Source organism: Sebastes umbrosus, chromosome 12 (assembly GCF_015220745.1).
Source record: "Sebastes umbrosus isolate fSebUmb1 chromosome 12, fSebUmb1.pri, whole genome shotgun sequence".
Classification (NCBI taxonomy): domain Eukaryota; kingdom Metazoa; phylum Chordata; class Actinopteri; order Perciformes; family Sebastidae; genus Sebastes; species Sebastes umbrosus.
In genome coordinates this window covers 15074709-15096894 of record NC_051280.1, presented here as the reverse complement: position 1 = coordinate 15096894, position 22186 = coordinate 15074709, and the positions used below count along the sequence as shown (strand labels likewise).

Sequence of the window (22186 nt, the reverse complement as noted above, 5' to 3'; positions counted from 1 at the left end):
GTGTAACAATGAGCAGAGTAATCCCGCTCATTGTTCCTGCCCAAGGAGGCCCCTTTCATGGAGGAGGTTGCATGAATGCTACCAGGTGGTCTGCAATTTGGAGAAACGTAGTAACCGTTCCAGCTAATCCCCCCCCCCCTCCTCCGTCACAAAAGGCAGGTCTCCAGTGCTCCGGGGCTCTCCGGGGCAAAGGGAAAAGTTTACCTCGAACACACAGTGTCTGAAAGGAGTCAGGGACTCGAGCAGTGATTCCTAATCAGATTGCGCTGAAGTGAACAGCTCGCATGGCAGCTGTAGTTTTCCCAGGGTTAATTACCTTTCACTGCTCCCTCTAAATGAGTCAGCTGTTCCTGTCATTAAACAACTCCACTCTATCTCTGCTCCTCTGTCCTCCACACACATGTGCACATGTGCACACGCCGGGTGTGCGTGTTCACACACACACACACACACACACACACACGATCTAACCCATATAGAGGCGCACCTTTGTTTTTCTTCCAGTAATGTACTGGATCAAGCAAAAGACTATTAAAACATTGATTAGTTGAATATTATAGCGACTTTGATCACTTTGCTAATCAGTCAGAGGCCGCTGAAATGGAGGTTGCTGTTTCCTTTTTTATTCATGCTACTGATGTTTATGCAGATAGAAGGCAGTATTCCCAATACACCTCCCCTAGCCTGTTGAAGCAAAATAGTACCAATCTGTCAAGGTCTTATTCTAAAGAGCCCATTTAGTGCTAATTGAGTATATATAGGAAGCAAACATGTTCACATATGCGCACACACAGACATGCGGGTACACACACACACACACATGCACACGCAAGCACAGTCCAGCTCTGATATAGTTGTGCTGTCATCAATTCTGAACAATCTGTCTGCTTACTGAGCTCAGTGGCTTAGGATGTTGGGGGAGTTTTAAGTGATTTTTGCCACTGTATGGTAAAATCCCTTGGCCACCTGGATTACAAACTCTAGTCCTTTAACTCATGCCAGTATAAATCCGTGTTAACTCGGATTTACCTCTGGCATATGAATTCTCAATCTGCGTAAGCTTTGTTTGGAATGAGTCGAACATAAGTATTTCATGCAGTAAAGGATGCCCAATGGTGAATTTTCTATTTCTGTGAAACACACACTGGGAGAAATCGGTTATCAGAATAACTAGAAAAAGCCTTCAGCAGCGTTTTATTACGCTCAAGAGGTGAGGCCCCGTATAGCCGATCACAACCAGGTGGAAGTGTGCAGCGCTGCACTGTGAAATCCACGTAACCATGGCGACGGATATAAACTCAGAGCTGTACGCCGTGGTCAAGAGTTTAATCAGATTCCTCGTACCAAAGATTTTGCTTTGCTTATTGTCAGACGAACGTTATTTGCTCAGTTGTACAAACACAAGCTCCCGTGGTCTGCTACCAAAGCGATCATGATAAAATAAAATATGGCATGAGCAGCCTGGAGGATCTAAATTAAGTATTATCCAATATCCATACAATCTCTCACGCTCACACACACACTTCTGGGCTAGCTGAGTTAAGCCAGACTATTTTGTACTTAAAAGGTTAGCAGGGGCTGTTTTGTGAGTTTGATCCATGCTTGCCAAATCAGCAGATGGTCCATGAATATGATTATATGCATCAATAAAAGGAGTAATCTTTAACAAAATGTAAATTTGACTTAAGTCCAGGGTTTAATATACGCGATGGACTTTAACCCAGTTTCCAGCCTGACAGTGGAGCATGATAAGCTAATGCACTTACAGCGATCACTGCTGCTGATGCTCCAGTGCTACTATTCAGAGATCAAAAATGAGAAGGTATCTGCACAGTGTTCAAAACGAGCACGCTTGTGTCGAAACAACATCTATTCACTTTTTGAGTGAGTGTCCAAACAGCTCAGCAATCGATACAAACGCAGTCTGGGTGCTTAACAAGACCCTCTCTTGTGCTGTCATGCTTTTTCTCTGTTCTGCATTTTTTAGATAAATCCTTGGACAACACTGAGTCAAGCTTTACTCAAGGATCAGCAACAATGAACTACGTCTGAGCAACAAATACAGGCACAGAAAAAAAAAATAAACTCTTAAAAGATACAGCTCAAGTGGCTCACAGAGAGAGAAAGTTTTAGCAGCATATTGAGAAGTTTAAGAATGGTCAAGTAAAAAACGTGGCAATCTTATACTGACTTACATAAAACAGCATCACTGTTATTGACCCTTCAATGAATCTACTTATCTGAGCCTCAGGCTTTTACACAGCACAGCACATCCTCACACAGTCAAACACAATCACTTGTCTCCTGCATCTAAATGCACCCATGTTAACATGTCCGACAGGGCAGAATGGCGAGCTCGACTTACCATGCCCCTTTTAGCCTTTGTTTTGCATCTCATAGTGACATCGGGGAGGAGACGGAGCAGAAGGAGATCGAGGTGGGGTACAGGGTAGTCCAGAGTCTCGCTGCTCAGAGTGTGTGTGTGTGTGTGTGTGTGTGTGTTTGCAGGGACAGTGATATTCACCCGAAACGCTAAGCTTTTTTTTTTTTTTTTTTTTGTAGCCTTTGTGTCATTCACTTAACAACCAATCTCATTAGCTGCTGGGCTACAATGGGCTGAATTATTTTCTGTGTAAATACACCACATGGTGATCCTCAAGGTAAGACCTCTGAAGGTCTTTTTAATCACATAAAAGATAGATTCACCCCAGAAAGAAGGACAGACTGCTCCTAAAAAAAAGAATTGAATAAAACAGTCATTTAGAGTGATTCTAATTGAGAAATGAGATTTATATTCCTCAGGGTCTGTAGTGGGGAGAGTGTAAATGTCTAATTATGTGACTGTAATTAATATAGCATGGTGATATATACACTTTGACTTGATAATGATACTCTGAGCACATATGTAATGAGTGATATAACTGCTCAGCTTTTCTTTTTTTTGTTGTAAATATTAAAGGATTTTGTAGGTAAATTATACGACGATAGGTAACACATACATTTAGCTTCCCAACAAATCTCTTTGCTGCAGTGTTTGTTGGTGCACAACCATGAATTCATGTAAAATGTAACTATTGTAAGCACTTGAAGTCATGACAGCTGTCTATAAGCATCAGGGACGTGTCTATTGGCCAACTTGACCCTTGTTAGGAAACAAAACAAATACAAAAAAAGAATACTGCAGCCTGGGACTGCCGAGCCGGGTCACTGGAGATTTTCCAGACAAACGCCGCACAGGGGAGGGGAGGGGAGGAAGAATAAAAAGGACAGGCTCAGAATCTCATTTTAACAGACCGCACACAATCTGGGCTCCCACAGAACTATCTCTGCCTGACCGCTTTCTATTTATCCCTTATCAGTGTTTACCAACCGCTAGTTTTCTTTCATTCACACTGTGAGGCAGTTCTCTTACTATCAGTCAACAGCTGACACCGTGGAACAGCCTCAAAGGCAAGAGGAAGGGATCAAAACTAAACCAAAGCTGTTTAAACAATACAACAGAGGAAATAAATTCATAAATCCTAATTCTTCCCAACCCACAAGGGTATAAGCAGATCCTTTATAGTTAGGCCAACAAACAAAACCACAGCCAATGAGGTACATTACAATCAAGGTAAATTCTGAAATATATTTTTAAAACAAGAAAGGCGGAATAAAATCCCATGTAATATTAATTGGGGACATTTCATAGTCTTGCCCTGTCAGGGAAATATAAGTAAAAGGGGATTTTTGTGCTTTTTTTAATTATCTTTTTTTTTTTTTTAGAAAAATCCCACCTGTTTTAACCTTGTTAATATTTTTATATAATTTTGGTGTAAAGTAGAACCAAGCTAGAAAACATATTTACCATTATACAACACTAACATTTTATTAAGATTTTCAAATGATTTACATAATACTAATTAAATACCTATTTTTAGAGTGTCTAGTTAGGATGAGTCCACTTCTAAAGAAACAACCAGAAAAAATAACTAAAATTACAGTCTATAATTTATATCATGATAATTACTTTTATCTAATTCTACACACTTAATTATAAATTATAATATTTAATTTATTATTTTGTATTATCCACTTATTAGAAATTTAATTTATGCAATATTACTAATCATATTTTAAAGTGATATATTGCAATTGTAACAAATTCTTGAAAATATATGGATTATACATTTATAATACTACCTGGAAAGACTATTTAAAATATAACACGTTTCTAAGAACTAAGAGAAAAGAATACATTAGAAAGGTGTATATCTATCATATATCTACATATTTTATATATATATATTTTTTTTCCCAGTAGGACACACAAACAGCACTGTTTTTTTTCCTGAAATACTGTTCAAAAGTTAAGTAATTAATTACATTTATCCTTTCACCAGCTGCTCAACAGCAGATGGATCATTTCTGAGACCTTGTTGAATTAAATCCACATAATTCATTTTCCTGGATTAACTAACTGAAGTTTGAGTAGGGTAAAAAACAGGTAACACAACATGTAACAGACTGACGTGTACTGTATGTATGCTGAGCTTTATTTGTGCGATTATTGTCGTTTACATTGTGTGCACCCGACGGCAATTGACTTATAATTAAAACAAGCTATTAGAAATAAAAAATCGGAATAACTTTGTATTTTTATTTCTTTGCCAGAGTGATAGAAATAGACGGAAATATGTATATTTTCCTATCACTAAGGTTTAGTGTGCTTTGCAGCTGTGTGAATAAGTTTGTGAATGCAGTTTTGTGTAGCAGCAGGTACCATGGACAGCTCCTGGAGGCGAACAGAGGTTACATTTATGTGTTGTGTAGCAACTAACATCCCTGTGCTTTGAAGCAGAGGGCGGGGAGCACAGAGGAATAATACCTCTTACTTATCACTGCTTCACCACACATCCCTGCTATAGCCTGGCTGCTTCTCTAATTAAAACAAAGAGTAGAGGTGTAACTTTATAACCTCGCTCACAGGTCCTGTCTGTTATCACCTTGTGAAGAACTTGGCAAACTTTTCAAAGGAGATGTGACACCGTTACACAATGCTGTGTTATCTAATGCCTTTTGTTGCTCTTCTTCTTGTTTGTTGAGATGCGAGCTGACTGAAATAGAGTTGTAATTAAATAGAGGCTGAATGACAACCGGCATTTCAGTTTATTTCACCACTGACAATTTTCGAAATTTTCTACTGAAATTCTCCAAACATAAAAAATGATTTACCATCTCAATCGCAGAGTATAAAGTCTCTGAAAGACATGGCAAATGTTAGTTTACGCACATATTCTCTCTCATAGACTCTATTGTGTATTTTCTGTTGTTCAGAAGAAATAAAGAACAAACACTAAAAAAAGACATTGAAGTTGAGATAATATCAGGACAATAAGTTCAAACTACAGGCCTGCTTTTGTTTAACAATGATCAACTTAAAGTTGGGTCATAAAGCAGATTCGGAGCCATTACTGTGCCGCACGTTACTAGTAAATGATGAACTTTTCTAACCAGCATCCGTCCTCCTAAATCAATAGTTGCTCTGGAGACTGTCGAGTGCTTTGGTCCCTCTAAATTTGCTAAAAGCTAAGACTTTCCAACGTATAACACAGAAGTTCACTTACTATCACACTGCATGTAGCATTAGCATATAGTTTTTTAAACTTTACCACAGTTACAATACAAATAAATATAAATTGAGAACAGGATGATAAATCGGTCCTGATGGATTCGTACACATCTAACACCCGCATAGTTTATCACAAAAGCTGATTTGTAGACAATATTACTATCACACTATATTCAACATTAGCACATAGTTTTCAATATAGTTTTCAAACTTTACCGGACTTACAATGCAAAAATTACAGAGAGCCAGAACAGGATGCAATAAAATACTTCACCGACTTGTTCAAATATGTTATTGGAACACGGAGTCAATGTTTAAGTGCATTAGGCTCAGTGGTCTTGTATGTACAGCTGTCACTGTCAAAGCCACAGGCAACCTGACAATGCTTTGTCTCTGCACACAATACGAACATGTGCTCCTCTAAGACAAGCTTATACTCCACACAAATGCTGTGAATTTAATCTAGATAGACAGTATCTCATGCTATCTGGACGATCAAAAATAGGTCATGCCTCTCAAAAAACAGTTTGAGCCATTTAATCTCCTCTCAAACTGTCTGAAACCTGGACAGAAAGCTGCGCTCGCTTTCCAGCAAAGATTTTAAGAACACTGATTTGTATCAAGCAAACAATGTTCATCACCAGCGCAATTGTTTTCTAAATACTCCCTGACACAGTTGCCAACACAATACTATAACACGTAATCATGTAAAATCCGCAAGTTTAGCAGCTGAGTAAAATCTCAGTGTGAATCTGTAAGTAAGTTTCTAACACTCCTGTTTTCATATGACAGCATCTAACAGCGTGAGCTAAAAGGCTTGCCGTTCACACACACGCGACACAGAGTATCAGTGATGGTAAATGCTGACCAAACTGACAGTATCTTTAAATAAAAAAGAACTTTGACACCAACCTAGTGCTGTGATCCAAAAAGTTTGATTTTCTCCCAGTCTCTTGATAGCTGAGCTGGTGCTGTGGCTTTGAAAGGTAGTCCCCAGGAATATGACATACTGTGCCTTTGACAGCCTCGAGATAAGCACCTGCGTTCGGGTCCCTTTTTACGTCACACCTCCCCATTCACAGCCCTTCAACATGATGCACATTTGCACATCAACAGCCACCAACCCCCCTCCTCCTCGCTCTACTCCCACATCCGCAAAACACACAAACAGGCACACAAGAAGGCAGATGCGCGCACACTAGCCCTCTACTCATGCGCGCGTACTCTCGCACAGACACCACAGATTTGTGTGCGCTTATAGCGAAGATGCAACATACATGCAGGACAAAAATACACATGTATTACACTCACAGGTGATTTATTCCTTTTTTTTTGCTCCTTCTTCCAGCCTTATTCATATATATCGATCCTTATTCTACGCATTTAAAAAAACTTTCTCTTGCTTTTGTCATAAGACCGGGGCATATGCCCTCCCAAGCTCCTCATACATCACTCATCATGCAAATGAGAGGGAATGTCACTCCTCAGCAGCAGATGGCCAGGGATGATAACAATGGCTCAACAGACCAGTTTCAATGTCTGCGACTTTATCGCTACGGCAACAACAAAAATAGATGATATGAAATCCTTGTCTGTTAATTTGATTTCCCCCCTTTTTACTGTTTGTACCTGTCAGTCTGTTTCATTTCTCCTGGACCATTTGAATGTAAAAGCTTTGTCCTGTGACAAGACGTCTGGCTATCAGTAAAAGGCAGAGACCTGGAAATGATTTTTGGTGACTACGGAAGGCTGCTGCCTAGCAGTTATTCAAGTAATTAGGTGTAATTCCTCCCTGTAGGCCATGTTAGCCTCCTGAGTTAGCTCATGCGTTCGACAGGCCTGGATAGAGAGACGGGGAAGAATAAAAGAAGAAAGGGGCCCCGAGAAATCACAAATGCAGCTTTTCAAACACCCCCCCAGCCAAAGTGATGTCACCCTACGTCCTGCTGACTCCTGTTCATACAAGCCCCCATAGCAGAGAGTAAACAGTGGAAGCGTTTAGCAAACAGGGCCAGATTACAATGACAAAGGCAACCACACTTCTGGGTGGAGCCTGGGGCGTAGGGGGGCAAGAGGGGGGGTGGGGTTGGGGGGGGGCGGTGTGGTGTGGTGTGGCTCAGGATTTAAAATAAGTGATACCCATGAGGGGGCCCCCCTCAAGATCCAAGCGTAGCCTTCCCCAGCTGATGGTAGGGGCCACCCAAACATGCTTATCTGTCGCTGATGTCCCCCCCAGGTCCCCCGGGACTGACGTGTGAACACAATATGTAATAATAATGTATTTTCAGCTCTTTTTTTCTGTGATTTGTGCATTTTGGTTATGCAAGGCTTGGGACTTGAGGATGGAGAATATCATTACTTAAGGTTTGGCAGTTGATCATCACCTTGTTTAATGCCTCATTTGAAAGTCTAATTTCTAACTGTCTTCAAGAGCCAATTCATGATACACTGTGAAAGAGACGTACAAAGAGGGTGCTCGCTTTTTCCCCTCTTTTGCGCCTGATAATCGTACAAAACGTATGAAAGTAAAGAATCATCTATCTAAGCATCTTATCAAATAACATGCTCTTTGTGTCACTGCGAGGACACAACAAGCTGTGTTCTAGGGATGATTATTTCATGTCCTGAACTAGACATCAGTATTGTTAGAGGAAAAACACAAAAATAACTCATGTAAAGCAATCTGGACAAATTGTGAGACAGACAGCAACATATTGAGGACTACACAGCACCGGCATAATAAAATATAACATTTTCTTTTGGTCCTAACATCTGTTTGAATCTCAAAAAAAAAAAAAAAGACAGAGAGAGAGAGAGAGAGAGAGAGAGAGAGAGAGAGCTCATTCAGAGCAGGCATAGAAACACAAACTAGTGTTTTGTCAAGCTATTTCATCAACTGAAAATGTGGGCATAACTGGAGAGAGCTGATGGAGAAATGAAAGAGGAGTGGGTTGGACAAAATTACATGTCAAACAAGGGTTCACATTTAAAAAGTCCTGCTCATATTTGTAGAAAGTGTTTGATTGCATTTAGAAAGGTATTACAATGGGTCACATCTGTGTCTAAAAGCTTTTTGCATTCTGCTGCAAATTATGTAAGCAAAGCGAAGGGTCACGGCACCCCGTTGTTTTCTAGCACTATACCTTCCTCCTGCGAAACCTACACAAATATGTTTAACTGAATTCTTCTAATGCACGGCAGGATCAAAATGTCAGCTGTAAAACTTCGACGAACCCCCTCACTCAACACCCCGCCCCGTAATTTCAACAAAAGCAAAGCGGCTAATTTCGCATGGCAGCCCATACACCCAAACAACAATGCATATTCACACTGTGGTATTGAATATGATAGATGTGTAAAAAATCTATATTAAACTGTGGTTAATTTCAGCTATAATGCTTTAAGCTCGGTCTAAAATGACACAAATGCTTCTTGGTGGTACTGAACCCTTATTGTGTAACCACTTGATGCCGCTTGTTCATCACACAAAGTCACATAAAAGGACTGAATTACATTTTTTTTTTAAATATTTGCATATGCAAATACGAGGAACCAAACATAAGTACATGTTGTTGATATGGCTCCAGGATGTAGAACTATCTTTATGTTAATGTCAGCAGACAGCGAATATTCTTTTGAAAATACAGTACATTTTTCATGGGGATCATTATCTACACTGCATGTCACTGTGTCTCAGTTAAAAGAAATGATTAGATTACTTCCCAGCAATCCCCTTTGGGGCGATTTGTGTGTGACCGTGGGCAACCTTACAATATGTTTATTCAGTGTCCTTTGAAGACACTTCAATAACGTTTCAAATGTTTTATGGACAAATATAGGGTGTCTTCTATCTCTGCCTTGAACTGATGCCTTTTGGAACTAGAGCTCTGTTATATTTGTTGTCCAAATCCACTAAATGTTCCTCTCATGGGGTATAACACACTTGGGTAGTCCTCAAAAACTAATAAAATTACTAAGTGGCCAAAGATACAGTTTTACTAGATGAGACAGGTGACCAAACACGGACTTTTGCATGTAAAAATTACAATTAAGGCTGTATGTTTCGTGTATTATAATTAAAAGTCGACTTGCAATTCCTAAATCCAGAAGAATTGTTATTAAAATGGTTGACTTTCGTAATAATCTGTATAACTGCAGGTCTTAATTATTTACCTTATCAGTACCAATGAAAAGCATCAGTCATTAGTGGTCACTACTTGTTCCTAGGGGTGGAGGGAAATCGATACAGCATAGTATTGCGATATTTTGTGTGGCAATATTGTATCGATACACAGACGCTAAGGATCAATCTTTAATTATATAAACTATTAAACTCTTAACAATCAGCTATTCTGTATTTCAGAATACTGAAATGTAAACTGGCATCATATGAAACTAGAAAACCAAAAAAGGAATCCATTGGTACCAACCGAAAGAGGCGAAATAACGCTCCAAAAATAGGCTACATTTTAAAACTGGCATGGCCATTTTCAAAGGGCTCCCTTGACCTCTGACTTCAAGATATGTGAATGAAAACTCTGAGATGAACAGAGTGAAAACTGTATCTTATTAGATAAAACAGAATTAGCAAACTGCATAATTTGCAGTTGAAAAAAGGTAATAAATCGCAATGTATCTTATTGCAATTCTCAGCATATTGCAAAATATTTAAAATTGCAATAAGATTGTATCGTGAGTTAAGTATCGTGATAATATTGTATTGTGGGGCCTCTGGTGATTCCCACCCCTACTGGTTCCCTACATTTACTGCCCTCAAATGAGATCATCTGATTGCGACGAACTGGCCAAAGATGTGCAATGTGTAGGATTTAGTGGCATCTAGTGGTGAGGTTACAGATTTTGCATTCAACTGAAACGTCTCCCAAGTGCCAAGCATGTAGGAAATCTAAGGTGGCTGACGCGAAAACGTGAATGGCGCTATCTAGAGCCAGTGTTTGGTTTGTCCATTCTGGGCTACAGTAGAAACATGCCGGTGCAACATAGCAGTATACGTAGATATAAACGGCTCATTTTAAGGTAACAAAAGCACGACGATACATATTATCAGGTGATTATACACAAAAGAAAACACAATGATTAATATTATATTCCATTTCTGCAAATAGATCCCCCTAAATCCTACACACTGGACCGTAAACATGGTTAAATTTCATAATTATATGTATTATTGCATGTTGAAATGATCCAGAAACAACTAAAAGTCATTAGTGGTCACTGCTGGTTCCTTACATTTACTGCCCTCAAATGAGAGCATCTGATTGCGATGAATTGGCCAAAGATCAGTGACCAAACTTCAACTTCAGTGGTGTAAAAAAATCACAATTAAGGCTGTAAAATTGCGTGCTTTGAAATAAGGTCCATTGGTAATTCCTAAAACCACGTGGATCCAGAAAAATGTTGATTAAAGGTGCAGTGTGTAGGATTTAGTGGCATCTAGTGGTGAGGTTGCAGATTGCACGAAACTGAAACTTCTCCTGTGTGCCAAGCATGTAGGAGAACTACGATGGCTGACGTGAAAACGTGAATGGCCCTCTCTAGAGCCAGTGTTTGGTTTGTCCATTCTGGGCTACCGTAGAAAAATGGTAACCAGCTCCGTGAAGAGGACCCGCTCCCTATGTAGATATAAACTGGTCATTCTAAGGTAACAGAAACACAACGATTCTTATTTTCAGGCGATTATACACTAAAGAAAACATACTTATTAATATTATATTCTATTTCTGCCAATAGATCCCCCTAAATGTTCCAAACTGTTCCTTTTATCATGGCTAAATTTCATAATTATCCATATTACTGCATGTTTAAATGATCCAGAAACAGCTAAAAGTCATTAGTGGTCACTGCTGGCTCCTTACATTTACTGCCCTCACATCTGAGAGCATCTGATTGCTTACATCTAAGAAATCAATGCATGACTGGTCAGTCGATGTCTGGCTTTGTAGTTCATAGGCCGTGGACTCTTTGTGCTGTGTCATTGAGAGGTTAGGTCCAGATCTGGGCGCCTCTAGGGGTCCCTGCCCATCTTTTCTACTCAGGCGGGCAGACAATGAAGCAGACACGCCTACAAATGGCCAGATAAGAGCTTGGATGTTCAGCCAAAAACGAGCATCTAAACAATGGTAACAGGTGTGTGTAATGCGTGCTTTGATAATGACCTTGGTGGCCGTAATAGTATGTCTAGACACAACTAACAGGAGGCATTTCTGTCTGGTCTCAGAAGTCCCGTGGGTGCTCAAATGCAAGATCCTACGAGGCGCAGATATTGGTCGGTTAGTCATTAAAACTAAAAGAAAAATGTGTGAGATGATGTAGCATACAGATTTTTTGGTTTTGTTTACTATGACACTGGAAGCATGAGAAGCATCAGAAAAGTTAAGTCTGCCACTCAACAGGATTTTTTTCCATGTCTTTAAAATATTTGCAGGGTAGTTTGCATAATAAGCTAAAATCATCTTGAGTATTCAGAGATATGCACTTGAATAAATAGAAAAAAAAACTCCATTAATGTGGATGGCTTGCAATTTTTTGATTGCACCAGACACAGGAAGCTTGCTGACATGAACTAAAATGCAAATGTCTTTGGAGCAAAACAAAGAAATTGATTATGAAGTTAGTTTCTTCAGCACAAGTAGCTGGCTTTGAGTGATTAATGGGGGCGGGTCATTGATTTCCTTTTGTTTAGATCTTGGTTAACTTTCTGGAGACACAATTATAATTTGTTTCCAAACAATAAATCCAATCTAGCTTGGGGAAATTAAATTTCCCTATGGCCTCTTCTGCGTCATTTTACATCTGAAATGGATTGTTATTGAAAGGCATTGCATGTAAATGTCTGTTTTTGTTGTTTATATTTGTTACATTTCTGATTACATATTGTTTTTCTGAGTATGTAAGAAGGTGAGCACCTCCTTTAAATATTAAAAAAGAGCTGTTTACAAAGATCTGCACGACTTGTCAGCCACGGTGCCAAGGGTTAATCTTCCGTTTCTCACTTCAATAGCTGTATGTCATACACATCAACATTTCTGATGAGCCATCTATCTACAGTATACTGAGAAATACATTGTCTGAAACATGCCTGAATATTGTGTATTTGTTGAATGAGCACATATTGTCTATCTCTACACCAGCTTTGCTAAAGGTTGGTGAAATGTTTTGGAGTTATCGGCACAATGTACTTTATATTTCTGCATATTTGCAAGTCAAATCGCAGTGTTACAGACTACTTTATTGAAAGGCTTTTGCCATATTCTCCAGCTTTACAACTTTGAAAACTTCTACAGATCCAGACATTTATACTTCCTGATTTCTCGCATCATCTCTCCAAGATAGTGATAATACGATTTCTGTGTTTTTCGCTGTTGAGAAACAAACTGGATTATGAACAGATCACTACATAAACAGCTTTCTAAAAGGAGGCAGCTATTTTAAAAAGGGCTGAAGAAATGCAAAGAGGGATTTAAATTTTAATTTGAATTTATTCCAGCAAGTGAAAGGTTCTTTTGAGAGGGGATTTCAGCAAAGATGATGGTATTTAAAAGTGATAAACAAGCATCTAAACCTCCAGTGGAAAACAGTCATTTTGCTCCTTTCTAGTGTAGGGGAGGAATTGGGCTTGCTATGGTCACATCCAAAAAATAAGAATAAGTAATAGTAGTAATTAAAATGTAAATAAGCGAGATCCATGGAGATATTTCAGCTGATTTCTGTCATAAATTGTGTAATTAACATTTTGTCTTGACACACCTTGTGACTCTGGATGTATAGCTATATGTCCTCAGGTGCAAATTCATGTTCTCTGTGTACTTGGCATTGCGTACTTTATACTGTATATGGATGCTTAAAAAAAAAATCTTTCACACTTATCACATGCAATTTAAATCCTGTGCCTCAACACTGGAGAGGAACATCGGGCTAAGTTCAAAATGAAATGCCTTACAAATTAGGACTTGTGTTAATTAAGGATTGTTGTCGTGCAGTTTGCGAGAGTATCTGGAAAATCTAGTGAATTTAGTGGGTGACTGATTCACTCCGGGTAGTCACACATGTCACAATTTATGTGACAAAGGATGACTAACCACGGCTGTCATCTATTACATTTATAATATATGGATTATAATGATGTGACTGGATTTCCAAATGTGCCTATTCTCTTCTGGATGACCACTAAACTTAAGCAGAGAAACCTATGCCACACAAGAAAGACAAAGAGTTACATCATTTTGTTGAACAGTTAATCCGATCATGGACAGTGTTTGTGCATTTGCTATCTTCGGAAAATGCCAGCAAAGGCGCTAAGTAAACCTATTTTACAAGACTCCCTCACAAGGATACAGTGCCAGTATCGGGATAAAATTTCACACAGCGGCATGGCTCAGTCACATAACCTAAGCAGGCTTAGGAAAATGGAACACTACAAAGTATTGCACTTCTTCTTCCTGTACGTCTGTTGCGGCAAAAACAAAAATGCTCGGATGACTGATGTGAGTTTGGGCATGAAAGCCAAAGTGAACTAATGGCTGAATAGCATGTAGATACTGTTGTTAATGCTCTGAGTTGTTTAAAATGCTAGATTATGGAAGTGTGCACCTGGCATTCTGCGGGCTAGCCTGGCAACACTCCTCCCTTATAATTATAATGAACACACAGTAATTCAGGGTTGGGGCTGAAATACGAATGATGTCCTCTGAGACAGCTTGTTTTAATGGTTATGCAGAAGAGTTCCTAGAAGTGCAGATGGCAGATGCAATGCCTTTTTAAGCTATTTACAGATCGTACACTACAAGGTATGGAAAGACCCATAGTGTGAGGCCATATTGCTCCTTTGTGCTCCTGGAATAGACATTAGGCTGGCTCACGAACTAACAAAAGATATATTTTAGAGCATGTTTACTGCAATATTGATAGTCCATTATACTAACAAGTTAGATAGCATTGTAGGAAAGAGAGACAATTGCACTATAAGGACTGCATGGCCTGTTTCATCTAAATACCCCACTGTTCTTACTTTGTCCACATAGGGGTGCATTTGCTCAGGACTTGGGCCCTCGTGTAGTCTTTCATTACAGATTGTCAGAAGCCGAATTTCAGTTTTTTTTGGAAGGATAAAAATCTATAAGATACTGAATGCCACATTTGGAACATAATTGGATACAAATAAGATGAGAGCCAAATGCTACATGGACTAAATTTATCATAAAGAGTGGATGAAAGCCATTTTTGTTAGAGCATATTGCTTTGTGACATGCCTTCATCTCCACATGAACACTGAACCACCTCCTCCAGAAATCGATAGTGATGTGAATGTATGTGCTTTAAACGTAAAAAAAAAAAAAAAATCATAATCATAATTTGAACACACATAATGTTTTCATTCACGTTTTTAAAAGTCAAATTTGTACTTGTTTGTACAGAAAATCTTCCACCGGTGTAAAATGGTTCTTTACATACAGCACAGTTAATATATCTCTATCCCTGGCACAGTCCCAAGCCTGTATGAAAGAGCGTGGAGCCTTTGAATCAGCCCACTACTGTGATACAAGAGCAGGTATTGAAAACAACAAAAATGTTAACTCCAAGAAAAAGTTTTGCCGCATTAAAGTCACATAGGAGCCACATTAGCATGTGAAAAGAATAAACAGAGGCATTCTCAGTTACACACTCCACCTGGCTGCTAACCAACGTCCTTGTCAGAAGTCCACCCACCGCACTGGCTAACACTGAAAGACCTCCTGGGGACCGCAGTGACCATTCACTCGGTTCTCTCTTTTTCCCATGCACCTGTGACTGTTTTTGTGTTTGCTATTTTTTGCTTTGTCTTTTTCTGGCAACACCGTATCATCGGAGACACACTTTGCCTCAAAAGGAATTCTCCTGCCCAACAATGTGGTTTGTTTGTTCACCGGATATGGCAGGCCACAGAGTCAAATGGAAAAAAATAAAAAAGTCACCACAGTAATAATTAAAAATTGCCACAAGAAAAATAAGCTGGGAGACACAGCAGTGTGAATGGACTTGAAATAAGAAAATAAGGTACTTTTACAAACTGGTTTCTTGCCGAGTTGGGGGGCTTCACAGGTGCAGTTGGACAGGCTCTCCTCCTTACTCTCCTCGGACGGCTCATCCGGCTTCTCCATGGTCCTGGACCTTAGAGAGCTGCTTTTCCATTTTCCAAAGGACTTTGCCACAATCGCTTTGTCCGCTCCTTTCATTGTTTTCTGTAAAACACATTTACAGCATGACTTCCCAGGTTTATCCCTCTTGTGAGCCATCTGCCCCCTTTTTTGGCTCTCAATAAACCTGGGCTCATCTTTCCCAAACCCAAAGTAAGGGAGAATTAGGGCATTGTGTGCATATGCATTCTCTTAAGCATTCCAGAAAATTTCCTGATTGCCCTGGCATCTTTTTTAGAGAGCGTTTGGACATTGTTTTCCTCCTGACATTTTGCAATCCTGTATGGAGCGAGTGGTACTGATTGAAACGGTATAAAACAATACTTTGCAAAGTACCCACACAGTAAACACTAGATGGAAACTGAGAAAAAAACAAACATGTTTTCACATTTAATCCAACTTAAAGGAAATAAAAATAGCACATTATGCCCTAATTGAGTGCTGTACAGTCCGCAAATACTATTACAAGGCCGATCAGGATTAGCAAGTGGAACATACCTAGTTATCTATTTCTGAGTGCCAAGACTGCTAGCAGTGGGCAACTAAATTTCAAAAGCTGGCAAATCCAGTTGTCTCCTAAATACAGAAAGTACTTAAATCCAGAGCTAACAGAAGAAAAAGACGGATAAAGGGTGCTCTGCATATCACCGAAAAGCTTGTGCACTTTTCAGAATCACTGGCTAGGTTAAACAAATATGCTAAGTAGAGATCAAAACAATCCTTTGATCTGCAGCCTAGTTTCCAGAGGAATGGCTTGGCTGTTGTTGTAAATAACTTGTATAAATCTATATACCATTTGCCTTCAGGTAATATCAAAAGTGCCAGGGATTCGCAGGCAAATACCTTGTGGTTAGGAAATAGATCAGATAAAAGCATATAAATATTTCAGCAACACAGCACTCTGTCATTTTGTGTATTATAGCTAACCCCCGTACTAGTTTAGCTCTACAGCAGAAACATGAATGAGTAATATTTGATAGCAAAAATTACATTCTACCGCTTTCTGTTTTGTAGTTTTGAAAAAAAATGCTCCTACCTCCAGCAGCATGCCATTCAGGTCAAACACAGGGTAAAACATTGTGCTAAACTTCATACAAAAGAGGCTTGAAGAATCAGAATGCAGAAGCTATGCAACTTGCTGACTAACTTTGCCCTCTGTTTTGATCGAGCACACAAAGAAAAACGCTTGTCCATTCAAAACAGACAGCATAACTCTTTTCAGAGAGGGGGGACCGTGAACAAACGAGGCCATGTCCTGAGCTGCAGTCAGTTTCCCGTCAGGCCTGCAGTGCACGGTGAGGGCCGCAGGGACTGGGACTGGCTGACACCGAACTCACGGGCAACAGAACAACTTTTGTGTTGTACACTATCCTCCTCTGGAGCTTCTTTTTTTTTTTTTTCTCCCTCTCTCTCTTTACCCAAATTAGACAAGTGTGCTTTTTGGTTTGCAGCACAAACCTGGTTTTACCTCAGCTCCTTTGGTCATACTTCATAAACATAGTGGCAAATTTGAAAACCCTAATACGTACTGCAAACTAATTTAATAGCAACATATGAGGCTACTCTTTAAGCAGTATTATTATTATTAGTATTATTATTATTATTAAAACATAGCACATATTCAGTTTTAACAGTTTTCTTCATGTCCTTGTATTTTTATATCTGGTATATTTTTTTGTACTTTGCACTACTAACTTTTTTACTGCCTTTTTACTAACATGTTTTGCACTATGGAACTGTGATGCTGGAAACTTGAATTTCCCTCGGGATCAATAAAGTTACTGTCTATCTATCTATCTATCTATCTATCACATAGCAAACAAATTAGCCACTTGCATTGTGAAGAATTTAACATTCACCTTCCAGCAAACACCCAGATATTACAAATTAAGCACAATTAAAGATACAAATGTAGTTTTGGGCAAAAATGTATTGCCAATAAAGCTCATTTGAATTTGACACTGTGCTCATACTAGCTTGATAACTAGCTTGATTTAACTTGAATTAAACTTATTCAACTCAAGAACTGCTGTAACCAAACTTTACCAAATTAAAATAAAGCCTTAAAGACAGGAAAAGCATAGTTTGGACATAACCAACATTAAAAAATGTGCAGGTTTCATGGATAAAACAACCAGATAGGATACACATTAGCACCAGGTTAAACTGGCTAACATAGCATTGCTTTGCTAATTTACATACATATTAAATGTTGTTCAAGTATAGACTGAACTTTAAATAGTCACTTGTGGCTGTTCAAATTACTGTACAACATTTTTATATGATAAAAAAAAATATATGTAATAAAACAACCAGGTAGGATTACACTTTAGCACCAGGCTAAACTGGCAAACATAGCATTCGCTTATTAATTTAGGCTACCTATTTATCAAAAGTTGTTCAAGCATAAACTGAACTTTAAATTACTGTACATTTTTTGTACATTTTTTTTTAAATAATAATAATAAAACAACCAGGTATAGGATACACTTAGACTAAATTGGCTAACATAGCATTGCTTTGCTAATTCACCTATTTATCCAAAATTGTTAAAGTATAGACTGAACTTTAAATAGTCACTTGTGCTTGTTCAAATTACTTTACATTTTTTTACACATTTCTTTTGAGAATATGTTCATTAAAAAAAAAAAGAAACACATCCCCGGGTTCTCCTTTATTGCTGACAGGCTATACTAGCTAGCATAGCAGACAACATGTTAAAAGATGCTTTAATTGACTTATTTATGAAACAATTTTAGAGTACAGACTGAACTTTATGTGGTTTGCAATGGCTGTTCAAATTAGTAAATTCTTAATTAAATAAAAATTGTTAACGTGTCATTATGTTGATTGAATCTCCTCCTGGGTTTCCCATACATTGCGACTCTTGTGAACTTGGCAAAACTGCCTTTTCGTACTACCCAGCTTGGGTTTGTCATAATTTACAAGATACATTTTATTGGCAAACACTACCTCCATATCAGGCATTGCGCGCCACATTCACAACATGTTTCATGACTAATGTAACTGTTTTAAACAAGTCGAGCTTTCCTGTTAATGCCTTTTGAAGTCCAATCTTTTACTTACATTTATTGTGTGAGTGTTTTTGTGACTGTGTGTTAACTAGTTTTGGCTGGTTTCAAATTAAAAAATGTGCACGATTATCAAGAATCACAGCACGATTTAGGGAAAGTAGTTTGAGATATTGCATAATTTCATTAATACAGACTATTTTTACACCTAAGGGAGTGTTTTAAATCCTACAAACTCATCTTTAGGTGTTTGAAGGATATCATGGGAGCTTCATGTAGCTTCTCCAGAGTCCTGGAAAAGCGATTTTGAGAGAGAACAGCATGTACCATATTCTTGACCCGTCTGCCTCAGATGCTTGCTGTATATGGAACTGAATACTGGACGTGAATTGTATCGTTCTCTGTGTCAACTTGTTAGATGGCAGTTGCTGTAGTGGAGTGGTGAGAGCGGCACATATGCATTATAGGAGAAAATTGTGAAATGACAGATTCCGGGTGTGATACTGAGGGAATGACTAACTAATAGGAGGGGTGCTCCAGGCTGTTAGCTTTGAAAAGCAGTTTGCACATTACTTTATCTTGTCAATCAGATTCCTGGAATGGAAGAGGTGACTGATAACTTGAATTAATTATTTTCTTATTGCATGCATGTGTTAATTCATGTTAATTTATGTCCCTTACAGGCCCAAGCCAGAATATCCAGAGTAAAGCGCCACCTCTGGCACCCAGATCACCACACCACTCTCTTTGCATATATTTATATCAAATGAAAGACTTTTTTTTTTTAATCCTGTTGGAACAAGGACTGACTGCCAAATTTGATTTTTAAATGTACTTTTAAGCTGTTCATGGTTTACGTTTGCGTTTCTTCTTAACAAGTGAACAACACGGAGCAGTATTTACGGCTATGATGGGATTTGAAAGTTACAGATTATTTTTTTTTATAAGTAAATCCTACCCCTTAAAACATACCCCCTTTCTTACAGTTAAATAATGTCAACACTCACAATGCATACCCTCTACATTTTCTAATTCTGTATATAGTTTAATTTTAATTATGTAGTCCAATCGCCCAAAGCAAGGTTTACATTCATACATATATAGCTTTTTTTTTTTTTTACTTACTGTATTTGATCAAAAACAAGAGGAGCAGCAGTTGTGTAGAATGCACAGAGCGTACTTTAAACAATTGCATTTCGCTAAACGTCTTTAAACATTTTGACAAATTTAACTTCCCCTGAACACAGAGGATAAGAGGAAAAACATTTCTCTGATGAGAACAGAAACAGCAAGAAGTTCTAACAAGGAAAAGCCTGCCAGGTGGCGAACTGGCTGCACCAACAGAACGCACAATCTGTCTGCTTCTCCTTCCAAACCATTGACAGCTGCCATCACCAGCCTTGCACACTCGCACTCAGTGGCTCCTCAGCTCCCTGCCCATCCCTCTTTAGTGTTTCCTGCTAACCTCAGAGACAGGGTCACCTGGCCCCCTAGTTGCCCGTCTGTGGGGCCCTGCTGGCCCCCTGGAGACCTGCCTGCATGGGGATGCATGGCTAACAGAGGTCTACCAAATCCTCTTTAATATGCAAACCAAGGGGCTATTCCTTTGACCCGAGACCATAGCTTTTCTAACAGTGAAATCCAAAAATATTCAAGTGATGTACGACGGTGAGATTTGATGAGCAGGTTTTGATCTGCTGGTTATTTGATATTGAATATTATCAGAGGCAAACGGCACCATAATCAGGTATTTTTCCCTCAACCGGGCAGGTTATTCCAGTTTAATTAAACTAATATGCGGCGTAATTGAATCAGATTCTCCGTGACCCATTTGAAAAAATAATAATCTACATTTTTTTTTAAATTTTTTGTAAAAATTGGAGCAGCATTTTCTCCACTGAGTTAAAACCTAAGCACACAGATGCACAGAGGCTAAACTGAAGAGTGTTCCACAAAGCTAGCATTGCAACTGGGCTAAAAATAAAACCTGGCAAAGTTATTCTGATCCCTTATTGGTCCCATAGTTTGATTTCACATTTAGCATTTGCATTCCCCTCCGCATAAACATTTCATTCTTCCCCTCCTGCAGTACAATGAGACTTGAGTGACTTTGGCAGCAGATTTTGGATCGGTGCTCCTGAATCCACCAGTGTATGTTATCAGCAGGTAAACAAGCTTTCGAACAAAGCCATAATGGAACTGCAAGCGGCATAAAGAGGCTCATCTCAAAAGCTATACAACCCATCAAAGCTGGTGTCATTTCCTCAACACTGCACTGCAGCTGGAAAATGCATGGCTGTTAGTTACAGTTTAAATCGCCTGTCTATTTTCAGACACTTCAGAACTATTTGTATTGATTATTTACTTGTCAGTAAAGCAGCGTTACCAAAAATAAGACAACAGATTTTTCAATGTTTACTGGATTCTTATCCGTTTTGTTCTGTGGTAGGAAATCAAAAACTGTGTCATGCACTAAATTAATGGGATTTGCACTATTTGAATAATTATTTTTCCTACTGAAAATGAAATAGTTCTGTCTATATTTGGTAAGGATTACTGATGGAACTTAATGTGAAAATAATTTGCCCTTTTAAATACGTAGTTTAGTTCTATCCTACACTTCCTGCTCACCAGATGCAATCTTGTTAACCACACGCCTGGATGCTTGTCACCAAACTTTCCACAGATTTGCCTTTTGGGTACAGCTCAGATGCACAACTAAACCTACGCACTCTCCTCCCAGTGAGTGGAGAAGCCTCAAAGCTTCCCTTTCATATGCTGCATTATCTCTTTGGCGGTAATTATCCATAAAACTATGCCATCAGATGGCGATGATTTCCAATATGAACCCAATAAATGTGTTTAAAATTTGAATTATCATATTTATGTGGATATGTGTTACTAATAGTGATTATGTTCGTCATGTGGGTAGAAAATCAAGCATCCTTATATTGCGCCTTCTCACATATTTCTCAGACATTTCATCACACATTTAATCTGCCCCTGTCTAAGATTTCCTACTGAACCTGTAGTCAAGGCAGAAGAGGGGGACAATACCGGATGAGATTATGAAGCATGTCTGTTAAAGCATGTCTGTTTGATCATCATTCTGTTTAGGTGAAGTTCTCTTCTTGGTCTCTTCAGTCCCTGACAGCAGATATATAACCTAATCTCTTTCCCTAACCCTTTTCTTAGGCATGAATAGGGTGGAAATGTGATGGCATTAAGTCGATTTACTCCTTGGTTTGCAGTTTCAGCCTTAATGCCTCTTGGCTCTTCTTCAACACACTCGTTCCATTTAGATTTTCGAAAATATAAATGTTATGTTAAGGCTTTCCTATTTATTTTTC

At 38.7% G+C, this 22186-nt stretch overlaps 1 protein-coding gene across 4 annotated transcripts in view; it reads right to left on the bottom strand.

Moving 5' to 3' along the window:
* st18 (ST18 C2H2C-type zinc finger transcription factor) overlaps window positions 1-17409 on the bottom strand; it is a 46946-nt gene extending 29537 nt beyond the window's left edge. The window contains exons 1-2 of one of the 4 annotated variants that reach the window (XM_037788596.1): window positions 16841-17409; window positions 15669-15849 (exon numbers count right to left, since the gene is read on the bottom strand). In XM_037788596.1, the coding sequence (XP_037644524.1) occupies window positions 15669-15849; window positions 16841-16897 (238 nt within the window). In that variant the 5' untranslated portion in view covers window positions 16898-17409. Of the gene's footprint in view, window positions 1-6523; window positions 6747-15668; window positions 15850-16840 lie in introns of those variants that run through there. The other 3 variants (XM_037788595.1, XM_037788594.1, XM_037788597.1) reach the window with 3 other exon arrangements.
* Window positions 17410-22186: the final 4777 nt, after the last annotated feature.